This window comes from Electrophorus electricus, chromosome 2, assembly GCF_041902795.1.
Source record: "Electrophorus electricus isolate QZ-2024a chromosome 2, ASM4190279v1, whole genome shotgun sequence".
Classification (NCBI taxonomy): Eukaryota; Metazoa; Chordata; class Actinopteri; order Gymnotiformes; family Gymnotidae; genus Electrophorus; species Electrophorus electricus.
Window position 1 is genome coordinate 38,312,371 of NC_137498.1, and position 14,304 is coordinate 38,326,674.

The 14,304-nt window shown below is 35.6% G+C and overlaps 2 protein-coding genes across 3 annotated transcripts; both read right to left on the minus strand.

The window, feature by feature from the left end:
- Positions 1–280: 280 nt before the first annotated feature.
- Positions 281–5,464, minus strand: rrm2b (ribonucleotide reductase M2 b). The gene is made up of 9 exons (XM_027006341.3): positions 4,893–5,464; positions 4,278–4,421; positions 3,490–3,606; positions 3,015–3,148; positions 2,184–2,278; positions 1,792–1,925; positions 1,560–1,664; positions 1,356–1,469; positions 281–1,166 (listed from the first exon to the last, which is right to left on the minus strand). Exons 1-9 carry the CDS (start codon positions 4,911–4,913, stop codon positions 1,014–1,016), a joined length of 1,017 nt encoding a protein of 338 aa, XP_026862142.2. The 5' UTR covers positions 4,914–5,464; the 3' UTR covers positions 281–1,013.
- A 471-nt stretch (positions 5,465–5,935) lies between these two features.
- Positions 5,936–11,841, minus strand: azin1b (antizyme inhibitor 1b). 2 transcript variants are annotated; one of them, XM_027006339.3, is made up of 12 exons: positions 11,685–11,841; positions 10,677–10,820; positions 9,285–9,463; positions 8,983–9,156; positions 8,715–8,887; positions 8,488–8,616; positions 8,317–8,395; positions 7,941–8,015; positions 7,655–7,820; positions 7,425–7,537; positions 7,124–7,338; positions 5,936–6,925 (listed from the first exon to the last, which is right to left on the minus strand). In XM_027006339.3, the coding sequence occupies exons 3-12, from the start codon at positions 9,384–9,386 to the stop codon at positions 6,850–6,852; spliced, it is 1,302 nt and encodes a 433-aa protein (XP_026862140.1). In that variant the 5' UTR covers positions 9,387–9,463; positions 10,677–10,820; positions 11,685–11,841; the 3' UTR covers positions 5,936–6,849. The 2 variants fall into 2 exon arrangements, with proteins under 2 accessions (XP_026862140.1, XP_026862139.1); XM_027006338.3 differs by having other exon boundaries at positions 7,425–7,540; positions 11,685–11,840.
- Positions 11,842–14,304: the final 2,463 nt, after the last annotated feature.

Genomic DNA, 14,304 nt, shown 5'->3' on the forward strand with positions numbered 1-14,304 from the left:
TTTTTGAGCTTTGCACACTAGATTTTTTGAAGTATCTTGTCATTTTCTTAATTGTATATTGAAATGTATTGGAATAAGTTTCCATCTGTAAGCATACTATATAACATTTAGCATATTTTATAGCCTTTCTCTTTCATTTTGATCCAGAGTGGTAGTAATTCTGCACATAACACTTTTTTCTTCTCTTCATGTTTATGATTTGAAATTTTTGCATCAGCATGCAAACAAATATTTGGATCAATAACATATGATCAACCAGAAAAAGAAAAGAGTGATCACATAATATCAAAGGTTTACTAAAATTCGGTCTCAAAATTTTGAGTTGAAACTTTGAGCTGAACACAGAGGAACAGTAAAAGAAGTCTTATAAATACAAAAATCAAATCATACATTTTGTTAAACAATAAAAAGCAAACTTGTAAATAAATAAACACTTCTGTAAATTCAGTAATGGGAGTATTTTAGATTTTTCCTACTTTAGGAATTGTGTTTTTCTTTGTGCACTGTATCATATTTCATGCAGCAGGTTTCAAGTGTCAATGACAAAATTTGTATTGCTTATGCTGAACTGAATGAAGAATATTGGATAGGGTTATAAACATCACCATTTTATCACATTAAAGACCAAATATTTAACTTTTCATGTTATAATCTTTAAACTGTGTCCAACTGAGGTCACATTCCCTTGGATACCCACACTTGCAAAGAACACCTTTAGCTTTTCATATGACATATTACAATAAATATATATATAAATAACTGCTTTAGAAACTTTTGTTTTGCAATCTGATATTTCCAGCACCTAGCATTTAAGATGTTCACATTCTATCCTAAAGCTCTCAGCAAGTTAAATAATAAAAATAATAGTAACAACAACAACAACAACAACAGCAAGTAGTTGGCTTGTTAACATGTAAAAAAAATACTTTTAAATATTTTGACTAAATGAATAACGTTACTTTTACTCAAGTACTAGAGTAGTCCACCAGTACTCTCTATAGTACCACGAAGCATTAAAAATCTGCATCAAGAGTGAATTTACTGTCCATTGTATTTGACATCACTCCAAATCGTTGGTACTCAGCTACACGCTTCTCAAAGAAGTTGGTTTTGCCTTCCAGTGATATGGACTCCATGAAATCAAAAGGGTTCTCTGCCTGATATACCTTTGGAGGGAAAAAGTATAAAGAATTTGAACACTGACTTCACTAAATATATAATATTTATATATGTAAAGCTATAACAGGGCACAGTGTGCAACAGCAGCTGATACAATATGAACATCTACACTGGTAGCCACTAGGGTATGAACATGAAAATTATTACAGAACAGTATAAGCACAGAAATCACTAACCTTGGGCATTTGTAAGTCTGTTAACAACCGGTCAGCCACAAACTCGATGTACTGTTTCATGAGAAGGCAATTAATCCCAATGAGGTTAACTGGTAAAGCCTCAGTCAGAAACTCCTAGGAAAGCAAGCAAATGTTATGGTTATTATGACACAGTTGCATAAGCAATATTAGCTGATAGTAGTAGGTCTTTTTAAATGCACTAACCTGTTCAATGCTAACTGCTTTAGTGATGATATCCCTCACTCTGTCAGCTGGTGGTTTCTTTACCAAGTAACTGTACATAAGGCAGGCAAAATTACAGTGCAAACCCTGTGAAATTACACAGTTGGTTAGAATAGCTTTTACATGTTTGATCATTTTTGAGTATATTGCATCATCAGGTTTATGTTCTAGGAGGAGAAATAAAAAAGAAAACAACAGCAAAAGCTCTATTTACCTCATCTCTGCTAATAAGCTCATTTGAGTAGGTAAGTCCAGGCATCAAACCTCTTTTTTTCAGCCAGTAGATGGCAGCAAATGACCCAGAGAAAAAGATGCCTTCAACTGCAGCAAATGCTACTAATCTCTCCCCTATGAATATTAATTCATATCCAGAGTTACACTTTGAAAAGAGACAGTTAATCCTGAATGAAAGCTAACTGGGGACCAGTTAGTAGTATGAAAATGGGAATTATTTATCTAACAAATAATACTAAATTAACTCTATTTGATTCAACTCAGCCATATTTCTGGTATTTTTTATTTTAAACTGATTGAACAAAACAATTTATTGATATAAATGATGCTTGTCCTTTTAGACAAGACACTAAAGTAAGTTTTGTTACATGCCGAAGGTAGAGTGGGTGTCAGAGATCCACTGTAGAGCCCAATCCGCTTTTCTTTTCACACAAGGCATGGTCTCAATGGCATTAAACAAATAGTCTCTGGAAAAGATGTTTGAAGACATTAAACAGTTTAATAAAACAGATCAATTCTACAATCACCTGCCTTCCCTGCTCTATTTCTGTACATCACAGATAGTGCTGAACTGGATTTGAGTGGCAGAACTGGATACTCTGCAAATCGCTCTTTTGCACATATAGTTACCAAATACATTGAACACAGAAATCATCATAAAACGTAGAATAAGTGTCACATTGTCTTTTAGTAGAACATGGTCTTAGTATTTTTGCTCTCATGAGACTTGGCCCAGATTATTCCTAGAACGTTACAGTAAAATTATGTAAAAGCAAATATGTGAAATACCAGTGTAATTTATGATGTAAAGGACACACAGACTATGTTCCTTCAGCCATAATATTTTGGGTGCATGATTAGTACATGATGTAGTGAAGGCAAGGGTTTAAAGAATTGTTGAATGTCTTTTTTAGAAAGTGTTTTATCTATTGGGTTTCTCCCTGTTCTATAACCACTAATTAAGTTATATCTAATCAACTGTTATATATCAAACTTACTTTGTGTTATTGTTGATATAAATTTGCACCATTTGGCATGTTTCCCCCAAATAAACCACATTACCAAAAAAAAAAGGTCTCCCAAGAACTGTTTTCAACAGAAAAATGTTGCACCTGACACCTGCATGTGAACATTCGCTGTAGAGCACTAGCTGCAGTTTAACCCGACAGTCAGTATAACTGGAGCCCAGTGGTGTTCTCTTACCTCTCCTTTAGGTCCTTGATGTACGTATTGATCAGCATGCTATACATCTCAGAGTGCACATTCTCAATGAGGATCTGGAAGCCATAGAAAGCACGAGCCTCTGGGAGCTGTACCTCCTGACTGAACCTCTGTACCTGGACACAATCATAAACATAATCATACAATTGCATATCATAACAATAACTTTGATATTTCTGACAAATTTGGATAATAGTTTCAATACTGTCTAATTTAAAGTTTGAAATTATTGCATAGCAAAATGAAGCATGTAACTAATTTCACATAATAGTGACCCTATATTAAACTGTACATAAAGCTAAAAAAGATGTTAAGTAATTGTTTTTGGCCTATTTTTAACCATTATAATGGCAGACATACACTACATTTTACAACAGGGGAACATTATAAAAAAGATGTGAAGACAGTATACTTTATTCTGAAACTGGCAATAAATTTATGAGCAAGATGACCTCACCAGGTTTTCATTGACAATGCCATCACTTGCTGCAAAGAAAGCCAAGACATGTGATATGAAGTGTTTCTCATCAGGCTTCAGTCTATCCCAGTGAGCCAGGTCCTTTGATAAATCCACCTGCAACAAAAAAATTATTTTTTTTAAATGACAGATTAAAAGGTTTGAGTACAAACTGCTTCATTTAGGGTAATAAAAAGTGATTAATGTATTACATATGCTTATGTATGCTTAAACAGGAATTCCATGTACTGAGGTAAGGCTACAAATGTACCTTTAACAAATTCATCAATGCAATAACATTTACCATCATATAATGATGCAATAAACTGCAGTAGGTTTGCTAATGAAGAAAGCTGTTCTGTCTGAAAACTTATTCAGACCTTAACCAACTACAAAAAAAACCTTACCTTTTCCTGTAACAAACACAGTACCTTTCATTGTAAATTTGAATAGTAAAAAGCCATGATATATTCCCTGAAAGACTAACAAAAAATATCATACTAATGTCTCTCTTCCATAAAACACTGTACCAACCAGCTAGTCCGTGCCTAAGCATTCTGAATCGCTACATTGTGGCTTGTGCCTGAGTGATATGACCCATTCTCTGTTAATTACATTTAAAAAAAAACACACACAACACACACACAAAATAGCTTCAAAGAGTACCAGATTTATACAGTATTCAAAGTATTCAGTTATTTTCAATGTCAAACTGACAAATACGAATCATGCGAGCTTATGACTCCATGTTTTATAAACACAAAATTCAATGAAGCAGGTTAATTCACCTCCTCTACTGTCCAGTTCGAGGCCTGAGCTTGTTTGTACATTTTCCAGATGTCTGGGTACTGAATAGGAAATATGACAAATCGCCTTCTGTTTTCTCGGAGTAAAGGTTCGTCTTCAATACTCTTTGGATCCATGTGCCCATTCTGACAAAAAATAAGACAACAGGATGAGAAGAGGATATGGGGGAGAGAAAGCGTGTGAGGTTTGTCAGCTGCGTTAAAGGTGCCGAGTGTGGCAAATGAGGACGTTTCCGTTTTTAGCAGCGTTAAAGGGACGACTGGTAGCTAATGGCTAACTCGTGTAACTAGCTAGCTAAAATTAGTGCGTTCCAGCTTCGAGCTTTAATACTAGCTTATAATAATAATAATAATAATAATAATAATAATAATACTTGATATGAGCCTTAATTAAGATATACGTATATTAATATTTTCTAAGTCAGCTAGCTAGTTAATTCAAAATTATAGCTATATATGCTAGGTACAGATATCTTAGCTACTAGCTACACATTCTTTATGAGGACTTTATGAAGGTTGAACAACCGAAGGAGACCTTCTGTTTGTGGTTCCGATACATCACCAATATAATAAAGCACAACAATACGGCTTTGTTACCTGATATTCTTTAATGTCCATTTGTGTTTTTATCAAATTAGTTAAGTGTCCATTGCGAGAATGTCTGAACCCTAGCACTCCGGCTTTCCAGTTTAGTGCTGTACATGTTTATGTTGTCATTAGAAGGCGACTAGATACAGCTATAGCGAGTGGAATATAGCGCCTCTTTTGGCGACAAATGGAATAAAGTGGAACTAATATAATACCTGTGAATGTGCCAAATTGTTCAAAAGACAAGCTCTGCATATGTATCATTTTAATATAATGCACCCAACTTTCTCCAGTCAACAGTTCGAAAGGTCCTTATCAACAAAGCTATGACGATTTGAAACCAAGCTTAAACTTATACACACACATAAAGGTGTGATCTTAGATCGCTTAGAAAGTAGATCTTAGAGCTCTGGTTCGCCTGTAGAAAATCTTATCCTTCTAATAATTGAAAGAAGACGGTTTGCTGCATTATGATAGTAATATTAACTTTCTCCAATTTATTATTACTTTTCTCTGGTACTTCTACTGAAAAATGGGTATGGATGCATAAAGTGCTCTGGATCCGTAGTCTGATATTTTCATATTCACCAATTCTTCTTTAGTCAGTGTTAACTGTGCACAATATCTGTTTTTATTGGTGGTGCTAAGTGTTACTTATCATGGTTTTGAGGGGAAATTAAGAAAAGCAGAGGTTCCAACTTTATGCAGTTTGTTTTGGTAAATAAAAAACATTAAGTCAAAGAAACTTTGAATGCTTTATGGCCTTTAACCAAGCTTTTGGGAAAGAAAATGGCATTAGAAGATGCGATCAAATGTTTCATTGTACCAAATTAACAAAATAAACTGATCTGTCACTCTTCCTTTCTAAAACTGACTTTATGAATATTTGTAATTTGAGACGTTTAATTTCACAACCCTGCTGGTCATTCTCCATGAAGATGCAAGAATGAGTTCATACTATAAAAAGATATTAAGATCAGTGTTCTAGATTATTATCTTAAACCCATAAGCAATAAATATCATTATTTTGATTATGGAGCCAAAAGCCACAATGAAAAACAACAGCCATTTATAGAAAGACACCTGAGACAATTTGTCAGATCAATACGAGTCTTGCAGCATTTATGGCAACGGTCACTGATATTTAGAGTATAATGCCTCTGGTACTTGCAGATCTTGCTTGAAGTCACCTTGCAGTCTGAGTTCTTAGAAGTTCCTTTAATGTCAAACATTTGACTCTTAATTGTACCGGGAAAGACAGATAGCAGTCTACAGGTGCCTCTAGATAGCTTTTTTACAAGAGCCGTTTGAGGTCACAGCGTCAATCACAGCGCATAATCAAGGAACAGCACAAAATACTTAGCAGTACTGGGAAATAATGCCACAGTCCAGGTACTGAGGATACAACAAAAGTTGATTAGATGTACTCCACAGTTCTATAAACTCATGGTCAACAAGTATGGGTAAGCAATGATATAACAATATAACAAATCAATATCAAAATTTCACTGTGTCAATCTACAAATAGGGTCATAACATTTGATATTCTAAACTCATTAAAATCACATTTGATTTTAATATAGACAAGTGCATTATGGTGCAACAGATAACTCATTTACAAGACTGTCAGCAGGTAATCAATATATAGTTAAATTAACTGAACACTTATGTAAACGATTTTTGATAATGAAACCCAAAGACTGGATTCCATCTCCACAGTCATCCATTTTGTTGCATATGTTACTCCTAAATACAGGGTTTCCTGACTCATTCCTTCAGGTGACAAGGAAAATGAGCATTTCAATCAATATACTGAGAGAAACTGAAATAAGGGTAATAATTTTGTGATCCCTAAATCTACCCTCTCTCCTGTCCTAGTGGCCACCTATTGTTTTCCCACCCATGGCTGCTGGAATGTTCACTGTGCAGGCCATTCAATTGCTCAGTTTAGAGGTTGGAGCCAGATTTACAAGCCATACTGTACTAATGAAAAGTTCTTCATTGGGTTGTCAAGAGAGATTCCAGACTTCTGCATCTCAAACCTGAGGATCAGAAAATTCAGTCTAAGAATCTCACATCCAAAATCAGTTTAAATGTTAACTTTTTAAAAATCATTGCTAATTGGTATGCCTAGCACATGGGCAGGAGCTTTTTAAACAAAAAACAAACAACAAAAAAAAACACACACAGGAGAAAAAAAAAAAACAAGGAACAATATGTTTAATATGCTGCCCACTTACCAGTCGCCTGTTGAGATGGCATAATACACAGGTGGTTTTTGTGCGTCACCAATAGTTCCTGCTTCCTCCTGACCACTGGCCCCCATGTTTTTGAAGATGAGCCAATCTCCCACAGTGAGCTCAGGGAGAAGGCAGTGCTCAACCACCTGGTCCAACGCGTCACAAGAGGGACCCCACAAGCTGCTAAAGAACCCTGGCTCATCTGCTGTGAATGTCTGCAATAAAGGAAAAAAGTTAAACTCCAAGGACTCAAAACAACCAAACCCATAAATAAATGTGCATTACCTTATTATGCAGTTACCTTATGTACTGTGGGGGACGGAACGGTGTTTCCCAACAGCTTACCAACAAAAGATCCATAGACACCTTCATTCAGATAGTACAAAAATTCTGGCTCATCGGTTGAAGTTCGTTCTGCTGAAAATTTAAGTGGTATAAACAATAAATTAAAATGAAACAAGAAGATGCACTACATTTTAAAGACTTGTATAAATGTCCATTGTTGGGTCAGGCAGGAATTACAGCACTCACCCACAGCTTTGCCATGGAGATCCCTGGCTACCATTTTCTTGCCAATGACATTTACAGCCAGAGTGAAACAGGAAGACACATAAAAAGTTCCTGGCTCAGCAATGATGTGCACCGCAGACACAACAGGGAAATGGGCCTCCAACAAAGGTATAACAGCAGCATGGGTCTGACCAAGGAAAAAGAAATAAATCAGCATGCTTATTCTTAAAAAAAAAAAAAAAAAAAAAAAAAAGTTAAACTTCATATTGAAAGTAAACAGATCAAGGATACTTTAAGCATATAGCACCTGTTTCAACTGAAATTCAGAAGTACCAAATCCACCACCAATATCCAGAATCTCCATGTGAAACCCAAGTTCCTCCTACGGAAGAACACATCAAACAAACTCTAGTAAATACAGATGAGATCTGGAGTCATCAAAATGTACTTGATTTAAAATTCATAAGAATTTTACTTAAATTATAATATAAATCAGGTGTGCCCAACTCCAGCCTGGAGATCTACAGCCAAAGCTTAGTTCCAATACTCATGCTTCTGATATTGAGAAATTTCCTGAAGGCCTTGGTTATGTGATTAGGTGTCTTAGGTATAGGTAAATGAAGGTTGAATCTAAACTCTGCAGCCAAAAGATCAAGGACAGAAGAAGTGCATTCTTGACTCACTGCCATATCAAATACACAGCGTGCATCTGCGAGTGCATGGGTATAAACTTGGGGGTCTTTGCATGATGGTACCTGGAACCTGTAGGATTATAAAAGATTAACACAAGTGAAACTCTGGGAAGCTAGAAAGCTTATTATAAAAAGGTCATGCTCATCATAAAAATGACTTACACTACTCCAATCACATCCATGCCCAGCTCTCTGGCAGTTTCCAGAAGATGCCTGCAGCGCTTCACGGAGCAGCCAAAGACCATGCTTGCCTCCTCTGCCTGAGATTCAGTAGATAACTGCAAGAGGAGTCTGGAAGAAGTAAAAAATGCTCAATCATCATCATTATTATTATTATTATAAAAAAATAATGATGCTATAAGCATGAGGATCCTTAAACTTATACTGACTTTGCATTTGGGTGAGCTCGGGCAATTTTACAAAGGTCCGCCTCGTTATCACACACCAGGTAGTTGATGCCATTCTTGGCAGCATATTTAATGTGTGAGAGCTGCTTACACACACCAGACAAGATGATGTTCTCAGTAGGGACATCATGGTTAAGTACCATAGAGAGTTCAGTCTGCAAAGATATGAAACAACTAAATTACATATGCCAAATTATACAAATTCCAGAGATTTATTAATAAGCAACAAAAATGTTACTGAATCAGTTACCTTATTTGAGCAGACAAAACCAACTCCCAATGCAGCCAAAATCTCAATGACTGCAGGGCTCCGATTACATTTCACTGGGTAGAAGGGGCGAACCAGAGGCATGGTGCTTTGCCAGACAACATGCTGCCGCATTAAGGCCCCAAGGTTGGCCACAACAAACGCATTCTTTTCAGCCTGAGTACAAACATACATAGGACAGAGTACGTTAAATTAGGAATCTTCATTAGCATTTCATTATGCAAACTGACTGTCACATTTATATTGGACTATTATTAAAAAGACTAACGTAGGGTTTCACTTACCAGAGCTTGTTCATAAATGTGGTTTTCAATGGCATCTTCAATGGTTGTTCCACCATCAAGCAGCTCAACAACATAGTTTCGTTCATCAGTAAATCCTTTCATCTCAACCGTAGTCCGCAGATCCGACAATCATAAAGAGAGTTTACTGAGCCTTTGAGGTCCTGTTAATATGCAACAAACTGCAAAGACAAAGAGAAAATGTGACATTACTACCAAATAACTGGATACACATGTACAGTACTGCACAGCATGTTTAATGCTGAGTATATTAAAATAATACATTATAAAAGTATATTAGAATTAACTGTCAAGACACTTTCCACAGAATACTAATAAGCTGTACAACTTCTCAATCTTTGAATTTCTCAAAGTCTTCTCAAAGTCTTCTGACTTTGACTTCTCAAAGTCAATCTTTGAATTTTTGGTCTGAAAGCTAAAAATGTCAGTACTCTTAGATGCTTCCACTGTCATGGTACAGAGTAACACGCACTTCCTTTTCCTGTTTATCCCTAGTAGCTGAACTTTCAACTTCCAGCTTGAGACAAATTCCATCTTAAGACAAATTTGTTTAAACTTAAAATGTGTCAAGTGTGCTTATTGTAATGTTAGATTGAAATTTATGCATAATTAGACACATCAGGATTAGACATATCTCTTCCAAATGTTTGTGTGTTATCTTTAAGGATTTCATACTTAATTTTCCACTAATGAACAAAGAGGACTATTGCCCTTAAATTCTTGTATCTTAGTTAATGTTTCCTGATTATTCAAACCTAACTTGCTCCTAAAGTCTTGCTTCTTATATGAAAATAAATAAATAAATGAATGAATGAATGAATGAATGAATGCATTTATTGGTGAAATAAGTGATTGTATATATGTTTCTGGCTGGAGGATTCCGGCCTTCACCAATCATAATGTGGTAGGAGTACTGTGATAACAGAATAATTAATACATTTGTATCAAATGATTTAAATATGTACAACTGCCTTACTAATATTTTCATTTTTAAGATTTATGCAGTTGACATTTAATGTGCCTAGTCAGAAACACACAATGGGAATCACAGGACAATCACATGACAATGAGAAAATCCTAAAATGCCAAATCAAACGAAAATGTTTATAATCTCCCCTGGCCATGGACCTATACTCAAACCTGAAAATGATTAATCCCTCCAGAAGAATTTCTGACATCAAAGCTGTGCTAAACATTTAAAAATAAATATGTCAAAAACATTTATCATGTTATATACTGACAATCTGACAATAATGTCAAAATAATGTAAAAATTGGCAGACCGAATTTAATGCAGTGTTGCATTCTGATTACTGCACAGCTGCTATATGACATTAATTTATTTTATAAGTGTGAAAACTCAGGAACCACTCACATGGATAAGATGGGAGATGGACCTCTCCCGCTATCAACTAGGATCCCAAGGTGGCTCCGCGTTGAAGTCGAACTGCTCGCGGTAGAGGGCCTCCCCTAGACCTTCTGGGTAGCGTTTATACACTTGCACAGAAAGAGGGGAGCCCTGTTAAAGCAGAAAAACAAAGTTGAGTAAATACAGAAGATTAATAGGCAAGTTAAGATTCTATAGTCCAAATAATTGCAAATACAATTAGCCAGAAAAACTGAACAAATCCATCTTAGATTTCTGAGTTTGTGGCAAGTTATGTTGACCTCCCATTTTAAAAACACCAACGACGTATACCGCGAAAGAATCATAAATCAGATACATCCGAGTTTTAAACTCTGAACACTTATATATAGGTCAAAGTATTTTTATAAAATGAAATCGCAATGAAAATGGTGAAGTCTTGCTAACGCAGACTAACAAAAACACTTTAGCGATCTTTAAATGCAGCATAATAAAGAGTCCTAGTACAAATACATTGCGCAATCAACAAGAACATCTTGAACTCAACAATGTTTCACTACGCACGAGGTCCGGCAGCTGTCCCAAAACACTGACAGCTGATCGCCACAATGTCACGGCGAAAATCAAACTTTTAAACCCATTCTTAAATCAAAGATCTACATATAACCGCCCTGAAATTTTACTATCATGTTTAAAAAAATAAAAACAGCCTACACCAGATTAGTTACAGGTCACACACCCGGAGTTAAATGAATCAACATCTAAAATGCATTTTACATCACCTACGCATAATTTGTTTGCATCCAACAAACATAATCATTTTCATGTTTACAAAAAACATTTTTTTGCTGCTGTATTCTGTAATCATGCATCACATTCATAGCTGCCTCCCACAGGCCGACGGACTATCTTAACCACAAGCACAACAGCAGCCGCCATGTTGTAGCTAGTCATTCACTCAGTGCAGGCAACATTAACCGTAGGGCCAGACCTTTCTCGGCGACTGTGGTAACTTACGTGAGATAACGGCCTGACAGAGTTGGAAAATCGTCTTCTCTTTTTCGGCGGAATTTTTAAAGAGTAGTGGGGACACTGGTATAAGAAAGAAAGCAGGCTGTTTTTGCCATATGCCCGAATGACGAACACTTAGAAGTACGAAGACATCCAGCTCGCGCCTCAGCCAAAGAAGAAATGCTACAGTTAGACGGACGCGAGATCAACTAGGCAGCCGAGCGGTTTGTGGGCGTGGCAAAATATGCAACCGCCAATAAAAAACACATTTGCGGAAGACTGCGAATTCTAACCAAATATGCATTTCCGCGCATTTGATAGGCCGCGTTGTTCGCACCTGGCTGGTACATAACGCGCTTAGCGCGGCACTGGTCGACATATCATGATGCCACGGTCTCTTTCAAGGATTGTCTATAAAACAACTCTAAATGGAATTACATTTATATGTAGTCCTGTTATAAAGAAATCTACAAGACAGGACGGACTTTATGTTACTTTAAAAAGGTGAATATAATATTACCAATAATTTAAATTTGTTGTAAAACATTTAACATTTTGAGTACCACAAACTCTTAGTTTCTTTATATATTGCTGTTAAATACATAGATACAGATATTGTTTATCAGTCATGGGTGTGCAAGTAATTTAACTAAAGAACTGTAAAAATAATTTTTAATGATAAAACATTTGAATTTTCATTCATTATGAAATTTGTATTTACAGAGGCTCATCCTATACATGCTGAGGATAATCCATCTCTTTGTCCTGGGTAGTAGTATAGGTTACAGCAATATACATATTTTTCCCAGAGGAATTTAAGGTAAAGTGTGGAAATCTGAGTGAATGACAGATAATTTAAAATGATGAGTCAGAAAAAGTGGATGGAGATATCTTTGATGATTGTGTAACATCAGAAGAGCTGACCTTTTGGACAATGATTCAGTCAATAGGTAAGGATATTTATAGAGTGGAAAAAGCAGGCTGTTTGAAGAGTACAGGGAATGTTAATCCTACGAGGCCTGTAGTGACTGCTGCATCTGAATGATTTAGCAAAACCTTTGTAGCTGGAAATTTCTTAACAATTAATTTATACTTCCCTGGTGTTTTGAATCAATAATTTATGTGTATATGTTTCTCTTAATGCAACCCCAATCATAATACAGCCTTCAATTTTTGCATTTTAAACATGCAAACCTGTTTGCTCACAGAAGCGTTTAAGGCCTAATCATCAGGTTAGCCCAAAAAGCTGTTGTTAAAATCATAAGCATTTGTTTTGTAATGTACATGGAACTCATGTGTCCTTTTAAAAATATTGATTAGAATTTCTCCATGGAGACAAGGTATTTAGAAACTTATGGTGCAAGTCATAGTAATCACAGAGTGTGGAACACTGCCCTCCAAACTGGTATAAGCACTTGAAGCTTAGACTAAGGATAAATGTAAATGTAGCCATCAATAAATAATACAATTGTGTTATTCAACAAATAGGAAAGTTGTCTTTCACCAGGATAATATTTTATGACAATGTTACATAATATTACATAACACACACATAAAACCCCCCACAATACTTAGGATAGGTTAGTTGATTTGCCCTGTAAATCTTTGCGTAGTATCTCCATTCGGTTTAATTTAATAGCTAGTCATGCAAGTTTGGCAGAATAAATTAATTACATATAGTCACAATAGCTAAAATAAATAATAAATGAGATGGTTTTGGTGTAGTAACAGCCCTAAGATGCTGCCAAGATGAGCAACTTGGTGGGAATGCTGTCTTTAACAATTTGCAAGCAAAGTGAGCCGCTAACAGCAACTGTAATTTTATTTCTATGGCTGACTGACCTATTGCCATTTCGATAATTCTATGAGTAAATGACAAAACACTTTTGTAAGTCGCTCTGAATAAGAGCCTCTGCTAAATGCCGTAAATGTAAACAACTGCCAATCTCAGTTGGGTGGGGGTGGGGGTGGGCAGGTGGGGGGCACTTGTGGTTGACCAGTCATCATATTTCTTTGGGGGTGGCATGATCTATAATATTAAAAATATCATTTAATTTCAGTGGAGGGCTGGCTTCCTGGCTTCCTTCAGATGTACTACTTTTTGAGACTCTAATATTTGAATGTTACAAATGTTAAAATAAATTTGATGAAGTTATTTTGTGTTTACTCCATTTGCTTTGCTACAGAAGCTGTCAATATACTTTTTCCTCTTTTTTGTTAAGGTTATTTTACTCATTTAATTGATTATATCAGAAAATCTGTCTGATTTGGGCATGACAGCATTTTCTTACATACAGTATTAAGTAACAAAATAGAACTGGATTACACCTTTTGGTAATAACAATAATAATTTCACTTTTTATATCAATTTCTATTAATACACAGATCATTGTATTGCTTCTGAACATTTTGTTGTTGAGTATTATTGTTGTAACAAAGCCTGTCATGGTGAAGAAAAGATATACTCTGCTTAGTTTAGTAAATTAAAGCATGACATGATATTTTTATCATGACCTTTAGTGCTAACATGCTTAACCAAATAATTTCAGTTAATTCTCCAAATAGACTTATAAGCTTAAATTTGATTTTTATAAACCATGACAAAGCATTCATAGTCTGGTATGGA

Excerpts from the sequence above, each read along its gene's own strand:
- rrm2b (XM_027006341.3), bottom strand. The coding sequence starts at position 4,913 with ATGGACATTAAAGAATATCAG. Across the intron at positions 4,422-4,892 it reads TGGACATTAAAGAATATCAG|AATGGGCACATGGATCCAAA; the intron begins GTAACAAAGCCG and ends ATTTTTTGTCAG. Across the intron at positions 1,470-1,559 it reads AAGCAGTTAGCATTGAACAG|GAGTTTCTGACTGAGGCTTT; the intron begins GTTAGTGCATTT and ends TTGCTTTCCTAG.
- azin1b (XM_027006338.3), bottom strand. The coding sequence starts at position 9,386 with ATGAAAGGATTTACTGATGAACGAAACTATGTTGTTGAGCTGCTTGAT. Across the intron at positions 8,016-8,316 it reads GCTGTGTATTTGATATGGCA|GAGGAACTTGGGTTTCACAT; the intron begins GTGAGTCAAGAA and ends GTTCTTCCGTAG. Across the intron at positions 7,821-7,940 it reads CTGAATTTCAGTTGAAACAG|ACCCATGCTGCTGTTATACC; the intron begins GTGCTATATGCT and ends TTCCTTGGTCAG.